Source organism: Triturus cristatus, chromosome 5_2 (assembly GCF_964204655.1).
Source record: "Triturus cristatus chromosome 5_2, aTriCri1.1, whole genome shotgun sequence".
Taxonomy (NCBI): domain Eukaryota; kingdom Metazoa; phylum Chordata; class Amphibia; order Caudata; family Salamandridae; genus Triturus; species Triturus cristatus.
This window is the reverse complement of record NC_140588.1, coordinates 373,047,089-373,072,250: the sequence shown is the minus strand read 5'-3', so window position 1 is coordinate 373,072,250 and position 25,162 is coordinate 373,047,089. Positions and strand designations below refer to the sequence as shown.

At 48.5% G+C, this 25,162-nt stretch overlaps 1 protein-coding gene across 1 annotated transcript in view; it reads left to right on the top strand.

Moving 5' to 3' along the window:
* Positions 1-25,162, top strand: part of SSR1 (signal sequence receptor subunit 1) — a 193,445-nt gene that overhangs the window by 91,068 nt on the left and 77,215 nt on the right. The window contains exons 5-6 of the mRNA XM_085607224.1: positions 718-794; positions 15,450-15,528. Of these exons, the coding sequence (XP_085463350.1) occupies positions 718-794; positions 15,450-15,528 (156 nt within the window). The remainder of the gene's footprint in view (positions 1-717; positions 795-15,449; positions 15,529-25,162) is intronic.

The following is a 25,162-nucleotide window of genomic DNA, read 5'->3' as shown; positions in this document are numbered from 1 at the left end:
CCCTTCCTGGCATACGTGCATGAAGTATTCAGCCATCTACCTTTAAATTTGCTGAACATGCTGTTGTAAGGCCTGTCTGCATCAAAGGGGATGTTAAACCGAGGATGGTGGATTTAGAGCGATAAAGATAAACCGATGTTTGTGTGGCTTCCGCCTCTAGTCCGCATACCCAGCTTGACTGCATAAATTGTACCTTTAATGAATTCTGAGAGAATATTTACGTTGGAGAACTGGGATTAAAAGTAACTCTCTCATTCTGTCTCACCATATTATATTGATCTGTTTCAGCTAGTATTTCTAGAAAGTGGGTGAAGTAAACCTGGGGTGCAGGCACCTGTAGTGCAGGCACCTGTAGTATTCACTTGCGTAACCACCATGGAAATTGCTATCGCGTAAGAAGTATATGACCACTAGTTTTTAAAAATGCTTTGAAATTCTCTGTGCTGACTGAGGATGGATTGTACAAAAGGATTGTGCAGAAAAGCGGAATGTATTTATTTCCATCACTATTGCTGCCCTAATTTTTCTTGTTTCTTCTTGTCACTGTAATGGAGAGAAGGTAATTTTTTGAAGGATGATAGAAATTTCTGCTTGTCGGTATAAGGTCTACTCCTCTACTTCATGTATTTTTGTAACGTTATTTAACTATATGAACTGTTAAAGTAACTTTCTTTTTTTATTAATATAAATATATATTTTTTAAATCCCTCTTCATAGGGAAATGTGTTCCAGGATGCAGTCTTCAATCAAACCGTGACAATCATTGAGAGGGAGGATGGACTGGATGGTGAAACGTAAGTAGCATTGCCTTTCTAGAACTGCCAACCTTTTTGTTTTTGTTGCAATGTTAGCAACTTATGTCTTTAAGCATCTGTGTGTGCTAGCTTCATCCCAGCTTCACTTTGCCCTGATCTGCTTGCATTATTTTCATAGTTAATTGTAATGCCTAATAATGACTTTTGCAGTTCTGTAAAATGTTAACTTCTGCTTTTATTTTTGGCATATCACTAGGTTTTCCTTCAATCTCTAAAAATCAAATTTTAGATTTTCTTGTTGAAGACTAATTTGCCAAAATAGACCAGCGTTCAATGTAGTAACATTTGTCAACCAGGGTTGTCTGTGTGTGATTTTTATATTTAGCATGGTCTTTTGTCTTGCATTTGTCTTGAATTTGTTTTGAATGTGCTTTCTCCAGTAATAGTTTTTACCTAGTGCTCCGCTAGAACTGTTCCCTGCCAACAGTCGCAGAAACCCAGAGAAAGGTTAAATCAAAAGCCTGGTTGTATGAAGGTAGTGTGTTAATTGTATTTACTCTTATCTCCTTGCTTGATATGATAGGTATCCTATGAGGTGTGGGGCGATAAACTTTGTTCGTCGGAGACCACAGCTCAGATTTTTCTGTAGTATGTCACATTGATGCAAATTCTCACAGAACCAGGCTCCTTTTATAGCTAGTCTACCAAAAAAGAGAAATAAAAAAAGAAATGGCTGTAAATTTCTTGTAGTCGAGAGAAATCTCCTGTCCTCCGATAAGGCAATTGTTAGCCATTTGTTTTCTCTTAGGGCTCCAAAGTTCACATAATATTCAGTTTTGAGACCTCCTCCACCTCTTCTTGAGCACAGTGCCATGGTAAAAACTAGATTTTACTTTCTAATTCGTCACGTTTGCAGCGTGTGTAGTAGTACACCACATGCTGTGTACATTCCAGCCAACTAGTGTTGGGGTTAGACCATTATAAGTTGTTTTTCCTTTGAGGTGATTTGTGGTACCTCCCTTGAAACACGTATTGCACCAGGACACACTGCATTTCATACTGCTCTTCCTTCCCTAGGGATCAGATATGGGTTGACTGCTCTTCTGCCACTGTGAATCACTTGAGGACTTCAGTGCTGCGGGATCAGAAAAACGAATGCTTTGACAGCATTGAGCTTTGAATGAATAACCATGAGAGCTTTGTGATTGACTTGTGATGGGTTATAGGAGATTGATGTGTTTTAAGGGTAGGGAGGGATGGAAAATACATCGGGTCTCTAATCTGTGCCTTACTAAGGACAACTATGAAAGCAACTCTGTGGCATGCATCACATGTCATTGAAAACTATCTGAGCTCCCAAAGGACTGAATATGGACCAAGTCCACTTCCAGAAAGATAGATGAGAATGTCAAGGGCCTCCACTCTAATCATTTTGGGGGGGTGAGGGGGGGCTTCCTGTACAGCAAAGGCTCTTGGAGTGTAGTCCAATTTTTGTAACCAGAGATGACTGCAATTCTGGGAATTCAAAATCTCAGAGCGCCATTGAATCTTTCATCCAGAAGAAAGGTTCGAGGCATGTGGGCTGCTGAATTCATATCTGTGCATAGATCGCCGCCTAGTGTTGGGTCCGGATGATTGCACATTGTTGTCCTGGAAGAGTCTTCGAAGTATCACGAGATAGGTGGCTCCTCCCCTGGACTACAGTGCGCATGGGCATCCCCTCCATCCTTAGATTGTTTTTTTCCGCCATTGGGTTCGGATGTCCTAATCTTAGCTCTTAGAGTATTTAGGCCTATTACTCGTCGGTATAGTTTTCGTTCGGCGCCGAGTATCTTCATATCGGATCCAGCGTCGGAGCGTGAATCCGACTATGATGCCGAGGATGAACATATTCTAGATGAAGAGGAAGATGAAGTCGTCGAACAGGTCGGAGACGACTGAGAGGCCCTTGGGGCCGAGGAGGATAGGAAGATGAGCTACCCCCACAGGTCCACTCAGGGCCCAAAGAGACACTCGATAAGGCTCAGGTCGCGGGATCGCCACAAGGCCTTACCCAAGATCATTCCCCTCGTTCTTCCGCCCCGCATAAATGCCCGGCGTCGAACTATCCTAAAGAGCCGTCTGTATCGAAAGCGCCATCACTCGATCAACAAGAATCGAAACTGAAGGCAACGGCACCGAAAGCTAAACCGAAAGTGAAAGAGTCTCTACACGGCCACAAGGCCTTGAAGCCCTCAGAGCCGAAGACACAAAAGAAGGCTGTCGACGCCGAAAGGAGTCTTACGAACGTCGAGCCGAGGGCGGCACCTACATTCAAGGTTGCCGACCCGAAGATATCGACACCAAGGAGCGTCGATACACATATGGAGAGCGGCCCTCGAGAGCCACCCCATTCCAGTCTTCGTGTCCAGAAGACGACATCTGGTACGGGGCTTGATGCCACAACGAAAAAGGCGTTGAAGGACCGTGTCCAATCCACGGCACAGTCTCCCTTTGTAAAGCAGAAGGTGTCAGAGTCGTTATTCCGCATCCAAAACAAGGCTTCCATGATTGGCGCAAAAGCAGCCCCGCAGCCAAAAGCGGTCAGCGCGGTTCACATCGCGTCGACGCACTTCAAGTTCGGACTCCCACCAGCGGTGCGACCAAAAATGTTCGACGCCCAGAACGCTCTCCACCGACAAGAACCTATCGACCCGAAGAAAACTGTCGAGGCACCGACAGGAATACAAACGGAAAAGAGAGCTGTTGCAATACCTCACGACGATGAGGATCCCAGGCAATTTATCGACGCCAACACTGGTAGACTTTCCATATACAAACGGAAAATAGTAACAGACACCAATGGAGCCCTACAAAATTCCATTAAAGAAAAAAAGCACCACATCACCAGTTCTAGTGGAACAAATTCAATATTGTGCCACAGAACCTCAGTCATTCTCACCCACACACTCTAATGTGGATGCTGGTGATATGGAGGGCACTTATCCTATGGACACTGACCCTGAGGAACAAAACCAACCTTGGGTGAACAATACTGATGCAGGGGACCCACATACTGCTCCAGACACACAGGCATATGTGGTAAAAATATCTCCTACAGAGGATACGGCTGTTTTCAATGCCTTAATTGAAAGAGCCGCCAACAATCATGACGTACAGCTCCACACTGATCCTATTGAGGACGACTTTCTAATGGATACCTTCTCTACCTCAGAAAGATCTGTTAAAACTCTGCCCATGCTGAAGGGGGTCCTGAAACAAGCTAATGACATTTTTAAGGAGACCACAAGGGCGAGAGTCCTTAACCCTAGAATTGAAAAAAATATATAGGCCTTCTCCTGTGGACCCTGCCTACATAAAAGGACAGTTGCCTTTAGACTCATTGGTGGTTTCCAATGCTCGGAAGAGAGCCAACTCGCAGACAACGGGTGATGCTCCTCCCCCAGACAAAGAGACTAAGGTCTTGGAAACATCAGGAAAGAGGGTTGCTGCACAGGCAGCTAACATCTGGAGAATTGCCAACACTCAGGCACTTCTGCCTAGATACGACAGGGCACATTATGATACCCTAGAGACACTGCTACAGCACCTCCCAGATCAGTATAAAGAAGGAGCAGAGTCCCTAATTACAGAAGGGAAGCTTATAAGCAACGCTTCCATTAAGTGCGCTCTTGACGCAGCTGACACTGCAGCTGGGGCTATTAACACCAGCGTCATGTTAAGACTGCATGCTTGGTTAAGAATCTCTGTATTCAAACCAGAAATACAAACAACTATACTCAATCAACCTGTAAACCCTAACTCCCTCTTTGGCCCCAAAGTTGACACCACCCTAGAAAAACTCAAAAAGGATACGGAGACTGCAAAGTCTATGGGAGCTCTGCAATCGCAGCAGTTTCGGAGTGGGTCCTTTCATCGCTCCAGCAACAGAGGACCATCTAAAAGCCAAAACTCCCAACAGTCGCAGTACACTAAAGGAGGTACACAGACCACCTATAATAAAAATAATAGAGGTGGATACCGTGGAAACCAGGTCAAAGGCAGAGGCCGTGGAAACAACAGCTCCAGGTCCTCCGCCACCAACAAACAGTGACGCCTTGTCACTGCCCCCCGACCACGTAACACCTGTCGGGGGGTGACTCCAACAGTTCCTGCCAGTCTGGGAATCCATTACTACAGACAGGTGGGTGAGAGAAATTATCCAGTACGGTTATTGTCTAGAGTTCACGTCCACTCCACCCAACATACCACCAAGACACCATCATATGTCCGCAGAGCACTTGCACTTATTCCAACAGAAAGTTCTCAGTATGCTCCAAAAAGGAGCCATAGAAGACCAAGGATCAGGGGTGTACTCACTGTGTTTTCTGATCCCCAAAAAGGATGGGTCTCTCAGACCCATACTGGATTTACGACCTCTAAACCGTTACATTCTCTCAGAACATTTTCACATGCTCACTCTGCAACAAGTGCTGCCGTTGCTCGGTCAGGGAGACTTTCTCGCAACATTAGATCTCAAAGATGTGTATTTCCATATACCCATACACCCCTCACACAGAAGGTATCTCAGGTTCACGGTTCTAAATCAGCATTACCAGTTCAAAGTCCTCCCTTTCGGAGTAACAACGGCACCCAGAGTGTTCACCAAGTGCCTGGCAACAGTGGCGGCACACTTAAGGAGACAGCACATACACGTCTATCCTTATCTGGACGACTGGCTTATCCAGGGAAAGTCAGCCCAGCTCTGTGCCAGCCACATGTCCCACACCATTCACCTTCTTCATAGCCTGGGCTTCTCACTGAATTATCCAAAGTCCCACCTTCAACCCGCCCACATACAGCAGTACCTAGGCGCAACCATAGACACTATGGCAGCCAAGGCACAGCCCAATTCAGTGAGGATCAACAGCATGCAGTTGCTCATAAACAAATTCAAACCTCAACACTCACTACCGGCAAGGGTGTTTATGCAGTTGATAGGCATGATGGCCTCCTGCATCTTCATAGTCCCGCACGCAAGACTACATATGCGCCCGCTTCAGGAGTGCTTGGCACGTCAGTGGAATCAGGCCCACGGACAGTTAAAAGACCTAGTGTTGGTGAGCGGTCGGGCATACAACTCTCTGCATTGGTGGAATCCACAAAACCTTTGCAAGGGCCGACCGTTCCAGGAGCCTGTTCCACAAATCATACTGACGGCGGACGCGTCGCTCCAGGGATGGGGAGCTCATGTACTCAATCACACAGTGCAGGGCCTATGGACGACACAGCAAAAGAAGATGCACATCAACCTTCTGGAACTGATGGCGATCTTCCTAGCCATGAAGGCATTCAAAGTACACCTGTGCAACAAAGTCGTGTTGATCCGAACGGACAACATGACTGCCATGTACTACATACAGAAACCGGGAGGAACACACTCGCCACAGTTGTCTCATCTGGCTCAGAGCATGTGGAAGTGGGCCATTCAGAGGAACATCTTCCTCATGGCGGAACACCTCCCGGGCAAAGACAACCAGATGGCAGATCTGCTCAGCAGACGCAGCCACCAAATGCACAAGTGGGAGATACATCCATCAGTACTCCAACCGTACTTCCAGCAGTGGGGTCATCCACAGATAGACCTATTCGCCACAAGGGAAAACGCAAAATGCCAAAACTTTGCCGCCAGGTTCCCACATCCAGTCGCAGGGCAATGCAATATGGATGAACTGGTCCGGCAGATTTGCGTACGCTTTTCCCCCAGCACCATTAATACCGCTGGTGGCACGCAAGCTCAAGCAACACTCAATGACGCTCATCCTGGTTGCTCCAACGTGGGCACGTCAGCCATGGTACACCACGTTTCTGGAACTCTCCGTGGTACCGCATCAAAGGCTACGGCTCACACCCTCACTTTTAACGCAGAGCCATGGCGAGATTCAGCACCCAGATCCGCAACAGCTGAACCTGGCGATCTGGCTCATGAAATCTTATAATTTGGCTACCTAAACTTGCCTCCAGAATGTATGAATATCATCGAGGAGGCAAGGAGACCCACTACCAGAGCGTGCTATGCGGCCAAATGGAAAAGATTTATCATTTATTGTAAAAATAATAACATAAATCCGCTGGATGCGTCAACTCAAAACATTATCTGTTATTTATTACACTTATACAGATGCAATCTGGCATACAATTCCATCCGTATACATTTAACCGCACTAGCAGCTTACCTTCAAAACAGACCGCACCTCTCACTGTTCAAAGTGCCTGCCATCAAAGCTTTCCTGGAGGGCCTCAAACGTGTGATTCCCCCTAGACACCCCCTGTCGCCGGTCTGGAACCTAAATGTGGTCCTCACCAGACTAATGGGACCACCTTTTGAACCTCTACACTCCTGTGAGATTCAATTTCTAACCTGGAAAGTAGCTGTTCGAGGCATATGAGCTGCAGATTGTACACTTAGCATAGGTCGCCATCTGGTGTTGGGCCCGGATGTTTGCAGTTTGTTTTTCTTCTTGGACCGTCTTTGGAAGTCACGAGTTTGGTGACTCCTCCTTCGGTCCGTACTGCGCATGGGCTTCGGCTCCATCCTCAGATTGTTTTTTTCCGCCATCGGGCTCGGATGTGATCCTTCGTACTCCGGCTTCGAACTTCTACGGTTCCAGCCTCGACGGAAAATCCTCGATTCTTCGAGTTCCTTCATCATCTTCATCTCTCGAAGCGGCACTTTTTCCATCCCGTACATCGACACCGGCCTTCGGGCCCTCCGCGACTCCGGTCCCGGCCGATGGAAAGGACTCCGTTTAAAAAGTGCCCAAAATGTGGGTCTAAATTTCCCCACACCGACCTCCATCAGGTGTGTAACCTTTGCCTCTCTCCGGAACACGAGGCTCGAGACTGCCCCGCCTGCAAGTCTTTTCGATCGAAGAAAACGATCCGGGATCGAAAGGCTCGACGCACCATGGCGCACTCATCCTCGACAGTTCCACCGGACATCTTCGGAGACGACGCCGAAGCTTCGGGGCAGACACACACCGAACTGGGAGAAGACATCGTCAGCGCTTCCGAGGCCGACGACTCCGACCTGGAGGACGTAACACCAGGACAGCGGGCCGTGAGTACAATGCCCCCTCCCAGCCCCGCACCGAAAACCAAAGAGACTCCGGTTACTCCCTCGCCTGCCGGCCTGGGCAAAACCAAAACCAAAGCCTCGATCACCCCACCTTCGGGCCCGGTGTCGAAGCACTCAAAGTCTCACGGCAGCTCGGGATCGAGCCAGCCGACGCCCGGTGCCGATAAACACCACTCGGCACCGAAGCCTGCAAAATCCAGCTCGACTCCGAAACCACCGGTGCCGAAGCCTGGACACTCGGCGCCGACCAAACACAAACAGAAATCGGTCGGCACCGACGCTCCGGCGCCGAAACAGCATTCGACGCCGAAACACACGGAGACCTCCAAAAAGCAGGGCGTACACAGAACATCGAAACCTCCGGTTCCGAAATCGCCGGTGCCGACAGACGACTCGGCGCCATTGGCTCTGTTTACACCAGACCCTTTACAAAAGACTTTGTCCAGAGATCCAAAGACTGGCCTTTTGACTGTGATTACTAAGAAGCGTCGCCTTGAGGCTCCGGCTCCTCCTCCTCCACCCAAAAAGAGGGACTCAGCTACTTCTCCCCTTAGAGTACCCTCCCCACTGCCACCCCCCCTCCCACCACCACCCCCTCCACCTTTACCTCACTACGATCCGGCCCCATCCCCAGACCCGGATGACGGGGACCCGGACAATGACCCAGGGGACGCCCCAATGGATCCCACTCCACCAGGGACCCCAGATCCATGGGAGGATTATAATAACCCTGATGTACCCAATGTACCTCAAGACGACCTATACCCATCAAGGCCGTCTCCTCCAGAGGACTCTTTAGGGTTTCACCATTTAGTGCAGAGAGCAGCACACTACCATGGGGTGGACATGCACACGGAACCAGTGGAAGAAGACTTCCTACTGGATACATTTGATTTACAAGATCGTTCCACTGCTATTTTACCCATGCTTAAGGGTGTCACCAAGCACGCTACAGAGGTATTCAAAGACCCTGTCAGAGCCAGAGTACTAAACCCTAGAATAGAGAAGAAGTACAAGGCGGCACCCACAGACCCTGCATACATCAAGGGCCCTGCTCCTCTAGATTCCCTAGTTGTCTCCACAGCTAGAAAGAGGGCTAACTCCCAATCTTCAGGAGATGCCCCACCACCTGACAAGGAATCTAAACTTCTGGACGCGTCTGGTAAACGCACCGCCTACCAGGCTGCAAACATGTGGCGCATTGCAAATACACAAGCACTGCTTGCGCGATATGATAGAGCACACTATGATGAATTAGAGGCTCTTATGCAGCACCTTCCAGAGAAATACAAACGCCAAGCTCATGACCTGATACAGGAGGGCAAACTAATCACAAACACCTCCATTAAGTGTGCCCTCGATGCAGCAGACACTGCTTCTAGAGCCATAAACACCAGTGTCCTGCTTCGACGCCATGCCTGGCTCAGGATATCAGGGTTCAAGCCTGAGGTCCAGACATCAATACTTAATCACACCTTTGACCAGCAAACACTCTTTGGCCCAAAGGTAGACGAAGCGCTCGAAAAAATGAAGAAAGATACAGACACAGCGAAGTCTATGGGAGCGCTCCAGACCCAAGCCTCTAAGCGTTCCTTTCGACGCTCGTCCTTTCGTGGCACAGGTAGAGGCTCCTCCACCGATAATGCCTCTACCTCCTACAAATCCCCTCCTCAAAATACCTTTTCAAAGGGCAACCAAAGAGGTGGTTACAGAGGCAACAACAATAAGGGCAGGGGCAAAACCAACAATACCCGTTCTGCCACCCCACCCGCACAATGACTCCCCTTCGCTCCCCCCAGACCATTCCACTCCGGTCGGGGGCAGACTACAAGATTTTATCCACGTATGGGAGTCCATAACATCGGACAAATGGGTGACCCAAATCATTCGGTCAGGGTACTGCCTCGAGCTAACATCTACCCCACCCAATATCCCACCAAGGCACCGTCCAATGTCCCAAGAGCATTCCACACTGCTCAAACAAGAGGTACTCTCGCTCCTCCAGAAACACGCCATAGAGCAGGTACCCGACAATCAACGAAATCTAGGGGTCTACTCCCTATATTTCTTAATCCCAAAGAAAGACGAGACCCTCAGACCCATTCTGGATCTCCGGCCTCTAAATGCCTACATACATTCAGACCACTTTCACATGGTCACCTTACAACAAGTCCTCCCACTCCTCTGCCAGGGAGACTTTCTCACAACACTGGATCTGAAAGACGCGTACTTTCACATTCCAATACACCCCTCTCACAGAAAATACCTCAGGTTCGTGGTGGACGGGCAACATTACCAATTCAAGGTTCTCCCCTTCGGGGTCACCACTGCACCACGGGTGTTTACCAAATGCCTAGCAGTAGTAGCAGCACACCTCAGACGTCAACATGTTCACGTCTTCCCTTACTTAGACGACTGGCTCATAAAAGCCGCGTCCTACCACCAATGCGTGCAACATACAAACAGCACCATCCAACTGCTTCATCAGCTAGGCTTCACGGTGAACTACCAAAAGTCCCACCTCATACCATCTCACACAAAGCAATATCTCGGGGCCACCATAGACACCTCAAAAGGTATTGCCTATCCAAACTCAGCCAGAATCACAAGCATTCTAGCCTTACGCAAAATATTCCTTCCTCAACACTCTCTACCAGCAAGAGTGTTTATGAAGCTCATAGGGATGATGGCGTCTTGCATCTTCATAGTGCCCCATGCAAGACTCCACATGCGTCCACTTCAGGAGTGCCTAGCACAACAGTGGAACCAGGCCCAGGGTCAGCTGACGGATCTGGTGTTGGTGGACGGCCGCACACATCACTCTCTGCAGTGGTGGAACACCACAAACCTTTCCAAGGGACGGCCGTTCCTGGACCCGGTTCCCCAAGTGACTCTAACAGCGGACGCATCGCTCTCCGGCTGGGGAGCGCACCTCTTACACCTCACAATGCAAGGTCTATGGACGCCACAGCAAAAAACGCTCCACATCAACCATCTGGAGCTTTTGGCGATCTTTCTAGCCCTAAAATCTTTCCAAAAGCAGATTTCAGGCAAAGCAGTCCTCATTCGCACAGACAACATGACTGCGATGTATTATATACAGAAACAGGGGGGGACACACTCTCCCCAGCTCTCCCGCTTAGCCCAGAGCATATGGAGATGGGCAATTCCCCAAAACATTTTTCTCCTGGCACAACATGTTCCAGGCGTACAAAACACCATAGCAGATCTGCTCAGCAGACAGACTCAACAACTACACGAATGGGAACTGCATCCACAAGTTCTTCACCCATTCTTCCGACAGTGGGGGCATCCTCAAATAGACCTCTTCGCCACCCACGAAAACAAAAAATGCCCAAGCTTCGCCGCCAGATACCCACACCCATTGTCCAAGGGCAATGCGATATGGATGAACTGGTCAGGCAGATTTGCATACGCCTTTCCACCTCTCCCACTAATTCCATTAGTGGTCAGGAAACTACAACAGCACTCCCTCACACTCATTCTGGTAGCTCCGACGTGGGCCAGACAGCCGTGGTACACCACGCTACTACAACTATCAGTGGTACCACATCAAAAACTGCACCTTTCCCCATGCCTCCTAACCCAGAACCATGGAGAAATCAGGCACCCGGACCCAGCTCAGCTCAACCTGGCGATCTGGCTCCTGAAATCTTAGAATTCGGGTACCTTAACCTTCCCCCTGATTGCATGAACATCATCATGGAAGCCAGACGTCCTACCACTAGAGCATGCTATGCCGCAAAGTGGAAAAGATTTGTAATGTACTGCCGTAACAATACAATCAACCCTCTAGATGCATCCATACAACACATCATATGCTATCTGCTCCATCTTCACAGGTGTAACCTGGCGTATTCATCCATACGCCTACACCTAGCAGCGATCGCTGCCTATCTACAAAACAGACAGCATTTGTCACTCTTCAGAGTGCCCGCTATTAAAGCCTTCATGGAAGGCCTCAAACGAGTAATTCCTCCCAGGGCACCACCCTCCCCTGTATGGAATCTAAATTTGGTCCTTACACGACTAATGGGTCCGCCCTTCGAACCAATGCACAAATGTGAGCTACAATTTCTCACCTGGAAAACCGCTTTCCTTGTAGCTATCACTTCCCTTAGAAGGGTTGGTGAAATACAAGCGTTCACCATACAGGAACCTTACATACAAATGCATCACAGCAAGGTCATACTTCGAACTAATCCGAAGTTCCTGCCCAAAGTCATTACCCCCTTCCACCTCAATCAATCAGTGGAATTACCTGTCTTCTTTTCGCAACCCCAATCTGTTGCGGAAAGGGCCTTACACACACTAGATGTGAAAAGAGCGTTGCTATATTACATACAAAGAACGCAACCCTTCAGGAAGACCAAACAGTTGTTCGTTTCCTTTTCTCCACCACATAAAGGCAACCCCATCTCAAAATCAGGGATAGCTAGGTGGATTGTAAAATGCATACAAATTTGCTATCAGAAGGCAAAGAGAACATTATCTGTTCCCCCTAAAGCCCACTCTACAAGAAAGTTAGGGGCTTCTATGGCTTTTCTAGGGAATATACCCTTAGATGACATATGCAAGGCAGCCACATGGTCTACACCGCACACATTCACAAAACACTACTGTGTAGATGTGCATTCCCAGCAGCAAGCTAGGGTGGGCCAGGCTGTACTAAAAACACTCTTTCAAACAGCTGCAACGGATACCGGTGGTCGCCGCTAAGGTTGGGTACTGCTATATAATCTATGCTAAGTGTACAATCTGCAGCTCATATGCCTCGAACGGAATATGCTACTTACCAGTATGCATCTGTTCTTGGCATGTAGAGCTGCAGAGTTGTACACGCCCACCCGCCTCCCCGGCTACCTGTATCCGTTCCAGTCCATCTTATTTAGATACAACACACATGGGTTTCTCACTGTTATTACTACGCTCCATCATTTCCCTGTTGGCGAAAAACAATCTGAGGATGGAGCCGAAGCCCATGCGCAGTACGGACCGAAGGAGGAGTCACCAAACTCGTGACTTCCAAAGACGGTCCAAGAAGAAAAACAAACTGCAAACATCCGGGCCCAACACCAGATGGCGACCTATGCTAAGTGTACAACTCTGCAGCTCTACATGCCAAGAACAGATGCATACTGGTAAGTAGCATATTCCTTTCTAGTTGCCATTACTTCACTAAGAAGAGTTAGTGAACTTCAGGCACTAACCATTCAAGAACTGTTTATACAGGTTCATGCAAACTGGGTCGTACTACGCACCAACCCTACTTTCATGCCCAAGGTAATTTCACAGTTCCATATGAACCAATCCATAGAACTGCCAGTGTTTTATCCTAATCCTGAGAATGTAGCAGAGAGAATACTCCACACACTTGATGTCAAAAGGGCTCTCATGTACTATATTGATAGAACACAAAATTTCAGGAAGACAAAACAACTGTTTGTTGCCTTTTCTCCACAGCACAAAGGCAACCCCATTTCCAAAGCAGGAATAGCTAGGTGGATCGTTAAGTGTATACAAATTTGCTATCATAAAGCTAAGCGCACACTAACTATTCCTCCAAGAGCCCACTCCACACGAAAATTGGGGGCCTCCATGACTTTCCTGGGAAATATTCCTTTAGAAGAGATATGTAGAGCAGCCACATGGTCCACTATACATACTATACATACCTTTACCAAACACTACTGTGTAGATGTACACTCAAGAAAGCAAGCTGCTGTAGGACAGGCTGTTCTCAAAACTCTTTTTCAGACTGCTGCAGCTGGCACGGGAAGCTGCCGCTAAATGGAGGGACTGCTATATAATCTATGCACAGATATGAATTCAGCAGCCCACATGCTTCGAACCGAATATGCTACTTACCAGTATGCATCTGTTCTTGGCATGTAGGGCTGCTGACATTCATATCGCCCACCCTCCTCCCCGGCGCCTGTAGCAGCTGTAGCATTCAGTAATTACTAGTTAGCATGGTCATCATTCACTGTATTATACTCCATCTATGCCACAATGGCGAAAAACAATCTAAGGATGGAGGGGATGCCCATGCGCACTGTAGTCCAGGGGAGGAGCCACCTATCTCGTGATACTTCAAAGACTCTTCCAGGACAACAATGTGCAATCATCCGGACCCAACACTAGGCGGCAATCTATGCACCGATATGAATGTCAGCAGCCCTACATGCCAAGAACAGATGCATACTGGTAAGTAGCATATTCGATCACACCTAGGGCTTTGGGGTCCTATACCAAGGATCTGTCATACCACTCCCCTTCAGCCTTGAAAGGGCACATCACACACAGATCTTTCCACTGTGAATAAACCTCCAAAGTCTCCACTGCTATATGACAAAGCCAACGAGCACTATCCCTGGACGGAACCACAGTCTCCGAAAAAGGATGAGCATACTGCTGCTCACTGTAATCAAGACCATGCAACTGGGAACGGCACCTTCAATGTTGGAGAATCCTCTAAGTTAATAGCTGTAAAACCAGAGTTTAGACGACATTGAAACTGCTTCAGTACCACAGGCTTCTTTGAAGCTGAAAAACACCTCGACCCTGAAGGCACAACTTGAGTTGACATCACCACAGTCAGATCCTCTACAAACTGGTTTACATTGACTAGGCTGGTCATATTGTTGTACAACACAAAGCTGTAAAATAAAAAACAGTTTTTAGGATTCCAGTCAATATGGCCTTTTTGTAACCTCTAAAAAGATGTCTTGCTTATTCATGGGATATGGAATTTGTTGTGACTTTAATATAGTCTACCCTCTGGACCTAGTCTCTAGGAGTGATCTTGGAAATTACTTCTCTCTGCATATTTACAGAGTTACAGGCACTTGAAAATAATTATACTTATTTGCTAATGCATAAAGACGAGAGTAGTGCATTCACGCTTACAATTCTTCTCAAACGTTGTGTCCCCATTCCATATGATCTAATCAGATTGAATTTTGTTCTTCACTAAACGAGCAAATATGATCACATGTTCTTGACACACTCGGGTTGGGCCAGTACATTGCGGACTTTAGCGCAAACTAGTGGTTCCAGTTATTCAATTGTTTGTTTTATGGTGCTTATCCATGTTCACGAGGCAATGCACTTATTGTTCAAGAACTCCTGGTTGCATGCAAGTAATATATAGAGTTGAGGTGGCTAGCTGTCAAGTATAGGTCGTTTTCCACAGACTGGTTCCAAGTGACATCAGATGGAAAACGTGAGCGAATGTAGATTTGCTTGATGTTATTTTGATCCACAAGATGGGGAAACTCCATCATTGACAGCTAGGCATAGTTTTATGTTGTGTATGTGCGCCTACCACCCCTCCACTCCAAAAAAATCCATCTTGACCCCCCCCCCCCCCCCCCCCCTGCTCAAATCAGGGAAGATGAGTCGTAGAGAAGCAAAGCACAACTTAAGCTCCCCCCCCCCCCCCCCCACCCCCCAGCTGCCTGATTCTGAATGTAGCCATGTTGACATTTTCTTTTTCCAGTCCTGAATTAAGAATGGTACAGATAATGCATATCTTTTGTCTTTATTCTTATAAGGATCTTTTTGTACGTTTTCCTTGGAGGTCTTGGTTTACTTGTTGTTGTCGGCTTGCACCAGCTTATGGAGTCAAGGAAGGTAAGTGTTGTAATTAATAAAAAAATATAAGTTGATAAGTAGATGCATACATGTATAGAGACTCTCCAGCAATACTCTTTTGCCAATGGTCTGTTCAGACTTCACTCAAATAGGTTTCCTCCTACTATGGCAGAAATATAGGTCAGTGGTCCAGATAATTTCAGCCATTGGAGACCTTCACTTAGAATGACTGCGTTTTGCATTGCACAGGTCTTCCTACATCTAAAATGAGCTCTCTATGAACAAAACGTTTTAGAGACTTGTACTCCCCAGTGTATCTATATTATGTCAACTATTTCTACACCACTTAAGACCTTGTTAGTCGATTTATTACTATAAACCATCTTGGGTATATTTATCCTTTAGAAAAACCAGCACAAGGCAGGAGTGTAGTTGGTGTACAATGCACATTTTTAGCTTTAATGCTCGCCCATCAGCTTTTCACCTCCACTTCACTCTTCTGTGAGGGCCACTATTGGTTTTCTAGTACTGCAGCTTTCCAACCTCGGTTGGTATACAGTGCACCAGGTTTTCCATCTGCATTGTATTGCTTTTCTGTGAAGGCTCTATGTTGGTGGTATAGTGCAACATGTATGCATACACCTAACCGTTCCCCAGGAATAAAACTTATTAGACACTTCACAATAAAGCAGCAAGAATGCACACGTGTGATTTCCGGTTGAAATCGCACGCCTCGCCTCTGCGATTAATAAACTTTTTTTCAGCTTGAATCTCTTTGGATTCATGAGTCGCATGCTGCGCAGCATTATTCCACCATCTAGTGTTTGGGTCCTAGATTTCTTTTTCTTTTTAGTGGGTGTTGTCATTGATCATTTGATACTGTACGCCTACCTGATGTCTGCAGATTTACGTCCCAGAAGCTCCATTGCGTGGTAGCCCTTATCAGATGGTTTTGTCCGCCATTAGACCTGGATGCTGTGGAGGAAGGTAGCTCCTAGATGGACATGAGACGAGGGAGGTGGTTTTTTGGGAGGGGGTTGTGAAAAATTGAGGAAGAACTGAAGAAATCTAAATACACTGACGCCAGAGAACAGTGCAGGTTACTGAAGATCCCTTTTCTATTTTTTTACCAAAGATTTCTGGAGTGGGGTTTCAACTGTAGGGACGTAGTGGCTGAAGAATGCAGGTAGGGCATGGGACCTGCACCGTTCAGGTTGTTGCTTCAAGTGTCACCACAAGTTCACACAGAAGGACAGCCATCAAGTGTGCAACTTGTGTCTGCCCAGCGACAGCACACCGAAGGGCTGCAGTGCCTGTGCAGAGTTTCAACCTGAAACCCTTAAAGGTAGGTAGGTGCACTAACTAGAAACAGACTCCTTGGGTAGACAAGATATACAGCAATGACACTGCATCACTGAAGTGGCTGCAAATTCTGATGCAGAGAGGGGAATGGTGCCGAAGAAGCAGTTGTGGAAAGACTCTGCTATTCAGAGGCAGAAGGTACAGGGGAAATCGGGCAAAGAGCGAGTGGTCGGATTCCAAAACCAAGACTCCCACTTTGAGCTTGACCGTAGCAGAACACAAACAGTTGCCCAAAGAGCCGCTGGGGATCCAAACAGAGGAGTACCGCAGGTGGCAAACCCTCTGAATTCTGCTCTGTCCTGTTAGGGGACCGAGCACATGGGATGGTGAAAGTCCTCTCGCACAGGGCACTTCGGCACTGAAAAAGATGATACTGATGGTCGCGGGTGAGGGGAAAAAAAGCACTCGACAACGCAAAGCGGCACCTTCAGGCCAAAATGAAGGCCTTAATTAAGGAATGTGTTAACTACTGAAGGCGATAGCAGATCCTGCTCTAGCTTCCGAAGGGATCACTGGTCATGGTCGAAGCTGAAGACTCTGGGCTAGCAATCCCAACAATACCGGTGCTGGCAGAAGAGCAGGAAGAGGCCTTTAGATTTGAAGAGGAATTTATTGAGAGCCCCTAGGAGGAGAGGATTGTACAAGACCAGCACTTTGTAAGACTGGTCGGACTGCAATTCCGATTCACCAGAGGGAGGTGTGGACACATACCCTTCAAAGCTTTCTTTACTGGCAGATGTATCCATATACAACATATTGGTGAAATACCTATGGCATTAAAACTTGAGGCAGAACAGGCCGACTCTTGCTTCCTGTGAAAAAGTGGCTCTGTATATACTGCACCAAAGTAAGGTGAAGTGTCCACAGTCCCTAGAGGTTTGGCAGAGGCTAAAGTTAGATATAACCTTACTCTCTAAAGTGGTAGCTTGGTCGAACAGTAAGGCAGTATCGGAGGACAGTGTAAAGCATTTGTTGTACACACTGTCAGCAAATGGTCTCACACACTCAAGAACTGAACTCTAGGCCAATTGTCTTGTATATAAAAATATATATTCGTTTTATTTTAGAACCACAAGTAGGTATCGAAATACTTTCTCAGAATGAGATGCTTTAGTTAAATACTTTCAATAAGCAATGGACTTTTAAATGCAATAGTTACAGTTGTTGCAATGGGCAACACAAGTTAAACACAATTATAACATTGAGCTCAATGGGGATTTTAAAGTAAACGCAATATCAATTACTTTGCATAGGTTTTTCTTACTCTGGGCTGGATGCTGGATTCAGCCCTGGTGCATTTCCTGAAAACACTTGAAAGAAACGTTTTTGTTATACAGGCGATTTTTAAGGAATATTTGTATGTTTCAAAAATCGACACTTCGAAGAATTTCTGGCAAAAACTAGGCAATGTTATCCTATGGAGGAAAGTTTGGTTATCGGAAAATCAGTTGTAATTGCTTTGTAAGGTCCGTTCTGGGCACAAAGATCCAGCACTGGGATCTCTCCTGGTAACAGGTGAGTAATTTCGTTTTCGTTAATCGGGCGATTTTTAGTGAATATTTTAAAGTTTCAAAACTCGACACTTAGAAGAATTTCCAGGTGAAACCAGTCAATGTTACCCTATGGAGAAAATGTAGGTTATCGGCTTTCAGGTATGTACTCGACTGGCCGAGTTAAGATTCTGGGCATAGACTCGGGGGTCTCCCAGGTTCAGGTAGGTACAGTTGGTACACCCTCAGCAGCACAGGGGCAGCCGGGTACAGAGAGAGTTAGACCCAATGTTAGCCTATGGCGGGCAGGGTGCCTTTGGTTGGTGGTTGCTGGCAGGCCACGTAGCTGTGGGAGCTGGGCTCCTGGTTACTTACACAGGGCAAGTGGGAAGTAGAATAGGACAGATGCTGCACTTCCAGGGGCACTCGGGCGGCTGGGTGCAGGGTGCTTATGAGCAGTCGGGCGCTCAATGTATTTCAATGGAGAAGCTGCAAGATTTACAAATGCTGCAAGCTCCGGGATGGAGGTTCTTCAGTTGCGACCACCACTTCAAGAGGTAAGTTGGGAAGCTGTAGGTTAGGTAGGCACCCAGGAGCTGGGCACAGGGGGCCGCTGGGTGCAGGGGTGTCTTTTGGCGTTGGGAAATCTTACCCTCTGCTGGTCGCGGTTGGAGGGCTCCCTGGTAATGAGGCGTCTGATGGATACATCTGCCAGTGGATTCCTCACCTTGTGAATATCCCCTGCGCCAGCATTCCACTGAACTTTTTTCCCCAAGCTCTCTACGTGGACGTCATAATGCTTAGGCTCCGCTCGCGACTCCGTATGACGTCACCGGAGCCATAAGAGAGCCATGTCGGCGTGATGACGTCGGTTCCCTTTTTTCCGCGCCGTCGACACGCTAATGTTTTCCAGCCCTCTCCTGCTACTTTGTAGTCTTGTAGTGGTTATTGTTTCTGGATTCACCATGTCTTCGATGAGGAAGTCTGGTTTCAACCCTTGTAGGGAATGTGGGGGCCACATGTCAATGACTGACCCCCATGAGGATTGTTTGTGGTGTCTTTCTTCTGACCACGACGTGGAGGACTGTTCCAGCTGCAGAAGAATGAATCCCAAGGCCCTGAAGGAGAGAGAGAGGCCAAACTCTTCATGGCCAAAGCAAAGCAGGAAAGAAGAGGTAGGAAGATGCAGAAATCGAGGCCGGAGTCGTCGACTTCGCACTCTTCGAAGTCGAAGAAACACAAGAAGAGGAAGCCTAGCTCTCGGTGCCGGTCTTCGAGGAGTAAGACTTCGAGATCGCCGTCGCCTCGACGTCGAAGTAAGGATGTTGTATCTCCATCTCCTAGGAGGTCTCCAGAGAGGTCGCCTTCGCCGAAGCGGACTCCGGCGCGGTCCCAGGTGCAGTCTCCGGCGCCAGTGGAGTCTTCTGCTTCCGACGCTGAGCAGGAACAAGAGAGCTTTCTCCAGGACCAGCTGATCCTGCGGCGCCTGGTGAGGACACTTCGGCTCCAGTTCCGGGTACTCCTCGACCGGATTCAGAATCAATCCCTTATCCGCAGTTCCCTGCGCCGGGTGCGGATTAAACACATTTCCTTAATGCGATGTATGGGATTTTTCATCGAGCTGCCTTCCCATCCGGCGCACAATCTGGTCCTATGGCATACTACTTGGGAGTGCCGCAGCATTATGCTCAGGCCCCGTTTATGCCCTTTTTGCCGATGGCTCCTTCGTGGCAGTTTCCGGCACCGTCTGGTGATCCATCTCGACTTCGGCTGGAGCGGCCTTCTTCGGAGCCTTCCTCAACACCGTTGCCGGCTCCGCGCCCGGCGCTGCCGATTCCGGCTCCGCGCCCGGCGCCGCCGATTCCGGCGCCGCCGACTCCACGTTCGGTTCCACCGACACCGGTTCCCGGATCCGTTCAAGGAGAGAGGCCCAGAGAGTCTTGGAAGAGGAGCGTTGTAGGGAGGAAGTGGAAGAAGGTGAGGTGGACGCATCTTCTGATGACTTTGAAGGCATTCAGGATGCTAGTGGTCTTGATACCACTCCGAGTGGGAGCATTCTTCGACCAGGTCTTCGCCACCACAAGAATTGGCCCCCTATCATTGTTATCAAGAAGGCCGCAGAGTTGCTGGACTTGCAGTTACCCTCTGCTGAATATAAGCCAAACCTCCTGACCGAAGTCCTGCATTCACCGACTTCGAATGTTGAACCCTTGTTGCCTTCTAATGAGGCTATCTTGGAGCCTGTAATGGATGTTTGGCGTAAGCCACTCTCTCCGCCTGCAGTCTCCAGACAGGTGGCAAGGAGGTATAGGGTAGCTTCGGGAGATCCAAGCTTTCTTTCTTCCCACCCTTCTCCAGAAAGCCTTGTGGTGCAAGCTTCGTGTTCGAAGCATTCTTCAGGCGCCTTCCCTCAGACTCCTGCGGATAGGGATTCTAAAAAGACTGATCAAGCTGCCAGAAAGGTTTTTTCTTCAGGGAGCATGGCACTTAAATCTACTAATGCCACTTGTTTACTAGGGCGCTATGTTCATGCACTGATGGACTCTATGAAATTATTAGCCCCTAAGCTGCCCGAAGGAGAGAGATCTTCTTTTATGGAGGTGGTCACTGACACTCAGGCTGCTGCAAGGCAGGTAATTCAGTCGGGACTGGACACGGCTGATTCTTTGGCAAGGATAATGGGGTCTTCGATAGCCACTAGGAGGCAAGCGTGGCTTCGTTCTTCTGGCTTCTCTACTGATGTTCAAGCCACTTTGGTAGACTTGCCTTTTGATGGTGAAAAACTTTTTGGCGAGAAGGCTGATTCTGCCTTGCAAAGATTTAAAGATAGCAGGGTTACAGCGAAATCTTTGGGGCTACAAACTCCTGCTAAGGGATTTGGTCTTAGGAAATTTAGAGGCTTTGGGAGATCCTCTTGCGTTCCTTCCGGCAACCTCAGCAGCAGCAGCAGAATCCCCTCTATAGGTCGTATAGAGGAAGGCAAATGGGACGAAGAGGTTCTGGCCACAACCCATCTTCATCTTCTGCCTCCTCTGCACCCAATGAAGCTTCAGGGAAGCAGCCCTAGATCCCCCATCCTAGAGCATGTGAGACCTGTGGGGGATCGGGTGTCCCATTTTCTGCGAGGTTAGAAATCTGTTACGACCGACCTTTTGGGTTTTAAACCTTCTGGAGACTGGGTACGCCCTTCCCTTTTAGGAGTTTCCTCCCCCTTTCCCTCCTTGCCAGGGTTTTTGCTCGGAAGACCATCTGCTTCTTCTGCAGAAGGAGGTTCTATCTTTGTTACAAAAAGGTGCGATAGAGGTGGTTCCGGAGCAGGAAAGGGGTCAGGGATGCTACTCCCGGTATTTCCTGATTCCCAAGTAGGATGGCAGATTGCGTCCAATTCTGGACCTCAGAGTCTTGAATTTTTACCTGAGACAGGATATATTCAAGATGCTAACCCTTGCGCAGGTTCTTCAAGCGTTGCAGCAAAGAGACTGGATGGTGTTGATCGACTTGCAGGATGCGTATTTCCACATCCCAATACTGAAGTCACACAGGAAGTATCTCCGTTTTACGGTTGGGTCGCAACACTACCAGTTTGCGGTCCTCCCGTTTGGTCTTACTACCGCACCTCGAGTCTTCACGAAGGTGATGGCAGTGGTGGCTGCTCCTCTCAGGAGGTCGGGGATTCCAGTTTTTCCATATCTGGACGACTGGTGCAGAATTATCTGCAGGTAACATATCTGCTGTTATTCGACTTGGGTTTTTCAATCAATGTGCCCAAATCTCACCTGGTGCCCTCAACGCAACCTGTTCATAGGGGCGGTACTGGACACTACTGTGTGTCGAGCATTTCCTCCTCCTCAAAGAATTCTCGACATTCAGGAGATGATCCCTTTATTCCAAAATGGAGCGGTTGTTCCAGTTCTGAAGGTCCTTCGTCTGCTCGGTCTGTTCGCCTCTTGCATTCTGTTGGTCAACCATGCACGCTGGCACATGAGGGCGCTCCAGTGGTGCCTCCGCAGGCAGTGGTATCAGCACAAAGGAGATCTCAGGGAGTCGATCAGGATCCCCAGAGAAGCTGCAGCGGTTTTATCTTGGTGGAGCGCGGAGGGCAATCTGTCTCAAGGAAAGCCCTTTCATCTACCTCCATTGGTGGCCACAGTGATAATGGATGCATCCACTTTAGGGTGGGGTGCGCATCTGGGGGATCTGGAAATCAAAGGTCTTTCTTCTCCAGAGGAAAGGTTGCTTCACATCAACCTTCTGGAATTGCGGGCGATTTGTTTGGCGCTCAAGGCCTTCCTCCCTTCCCTGTCATTCGGTTCAAGTCCTGACGGGCAACACTACCGCGATGTGGTATGTCAACAAGCAGGGAGGAGTAGGGTTGTTTCGTCTCTGCAGGGAGGCGTTACGGCTCTGGTCCTGGGTTCAGGATCATCGGATTTGCTTGATGGCAAATCATCTTGCCGGGGTGCTAAACGTTCGTGCGGACAGTCTCAGTCGGCAGTTCTCTGCCGACCACGAGTGGAGGCTTCATCCGGAGGTGGTTCGTCACGTCTTTCGGACGTGGGGAACTCCTCGGCTGGACCTGTTTGCCACCTGCGAGAACGCGCATTGCATGTCATTCTGCAGTCTCCAGTTTCCGATGCAGGGGGCATTGGGGGGACGCGTTTCAGTTGAGTTTGGGCTCACAACTCCTTTACGTGTTTCCTCCCATACCTTTTGATTCCTCGGGTTCTGAGGAAGATTCGCCAAGACCGGGCCAAAGTTATTTTGGGCGCCCAGGATTGGCCAAGAAGGGTGTGGTACACAGATCTTCACCTCTCCTCGTGCCCTCTGCTCCGTCTCCCTCTGAGGGCAGACCTCCTCTAGCAGTCGGAGGGTCAGGTTCTACACCCGCCACCTCCAGAGCTTACACCTTCATGCCTGGAGATTGAATGGGGCAACCTGAAGTCCTTCTCTCTCCCGCCTGATGTGGTGGATGTTATTTTATCAGCCAGGCGACACTCCACCAAGTCCATTTACTCCTATAGGTGGTCTAAGTTTGTAAAATGGTGTGGGGAGAGATCCATTGACCCTTTAAAGGCCCATCTTTCCAATGTGCTTCAGTTTGCTCTTTCCTTGGCCCAGCAGGGCTGTGCTGTGGCCACGGTTAAGGGCTATCGATCGGCCTTATCGGCTTTTCTGTGTCTTCCAGATCAGCCGTCTTTATTTAAATCTCCTATTGTTTTAAGATTTATCAAAGGCCTTACTAATAGGTTCCCACCTACTCCTTTTGTAATGCCACAGTGGGACCTTAATCTTGTCTTAACTTTCTTGATAGGGTCCCCTTTTGAGCCCCTTCATAGTTGCCCTTTGAGGCTGTTGTCTTTTAAGACGGTCTTTCTTGTAGCCATAGCCTCTGCAAGGAGGGTGAGTGAGCTTCAAGCTCTTAGTTCAAAACCCCCGTTTTTATCCTTGCATGCTGAAAGGATGGTACTCAGGACCAGGGCTGCTTTCCTGCCGAAGGTAGTTACTCCCTTTCATCTGGGGCAGTCTATTACTCTCCCTGTTTTTTATCCACCTCCTCATCCCTCCAAGGAGGTGCTTGGACTTCATCGTCTGGACCCAAAAAGAGCTGTGAGCTTTTACTTGGACAGAACGAAAGACTTTCGTTTGGACGATCAGCTCTTCGTGGGCTATGTTGGACATTCTAAAGGAAAAGCTGTGCACAAGCGCACTCTGTCCAGATGGATCATCCTGACCATCAAGATCTGCTACGCCCTGGCTGGTAAGGTTCCTCCTGAGGGTATTAGAGCTCATTCAACTAAGAGCTAAGTCTTCTACCTCTGCTTTGGCCAGGGGTGTTCCTGTGGCAGACATTTGTAAAGCCGCGACTTGGGCCTCCCTCCATATCTTCGCAAAGCATTATTGCTTAGACTCTGAGATGAGGAGGGAGGGCCACTTTGCGCACTCTGTCTTGCAAAACTTTTTGGTATAGGAAGGTGGACACCCTCCTCCGGGAGTGGGACTGCTGTGGGAATCTATTCACAAGGTGAGGAATCCACTGGCCGATGTATCCATCAGAAGAACAAGTTACTTACCTTCGGTAACGCTTTATCTGGTGGATACAGTATCTGCCTGTGAATTCCTCACTGGCCCACCCGCCTCCCCGTTGTCAACCTTTGTATACCTTAAAGGATGCCTTGTTTGACATGTTGTTTTATCTGGCACACTTTTAGGAAATGCTTTTGTTCCTTAGCTTTCCTTTTTTAGGTCTCGCTCTCGAGACCTATTGTCTCCGAGATGCCTCTCAGGCACAGGCCGGGCTCTGCAGGTGCAGAGTGTGATGGATTCGCGGTTCCTGGCTGGCACCAGGGGTTGTTGCTTGAACCACTGCTTGTGGGAGTCCCAGTCTTTTAGATGAGCAAGGCAGTCTGGTCCTCCAGGGTTTTCGAGGTTGCTGACCACTGGAGACGCCGGGATTTAGCAGGAGCAGGATCGAGGGTCGACACGCCTGTAGGGCTGGGGCCAAGTCAGTTGGTGTCGTCCTCTTGTTAACAACTGCACAGCAGGTCTTCTTTCTTCTTGTTCTACTTCTTGTTTCCGAATCGGGATCTGAGGAAGGAGGGTTCGGGGTGCCTCTAAATACTAAATTTAGGGGCGTTACAGGTAGTTAAGGTCAGGGACCAATGGGTCCCTTCCCTGGGGTGGGTACACCCCCTATCCTGCCACTCTCCAGTGGGAGGGGGTCAGGAGCCTAGTCCTGATTGGGTAGGGCTCCCCATCCTCAATATGGCGAGAGCCCGGAGTTGTGCTTCACCTTGCCTCCCCCACCTGAGGGGTGGGGTTGG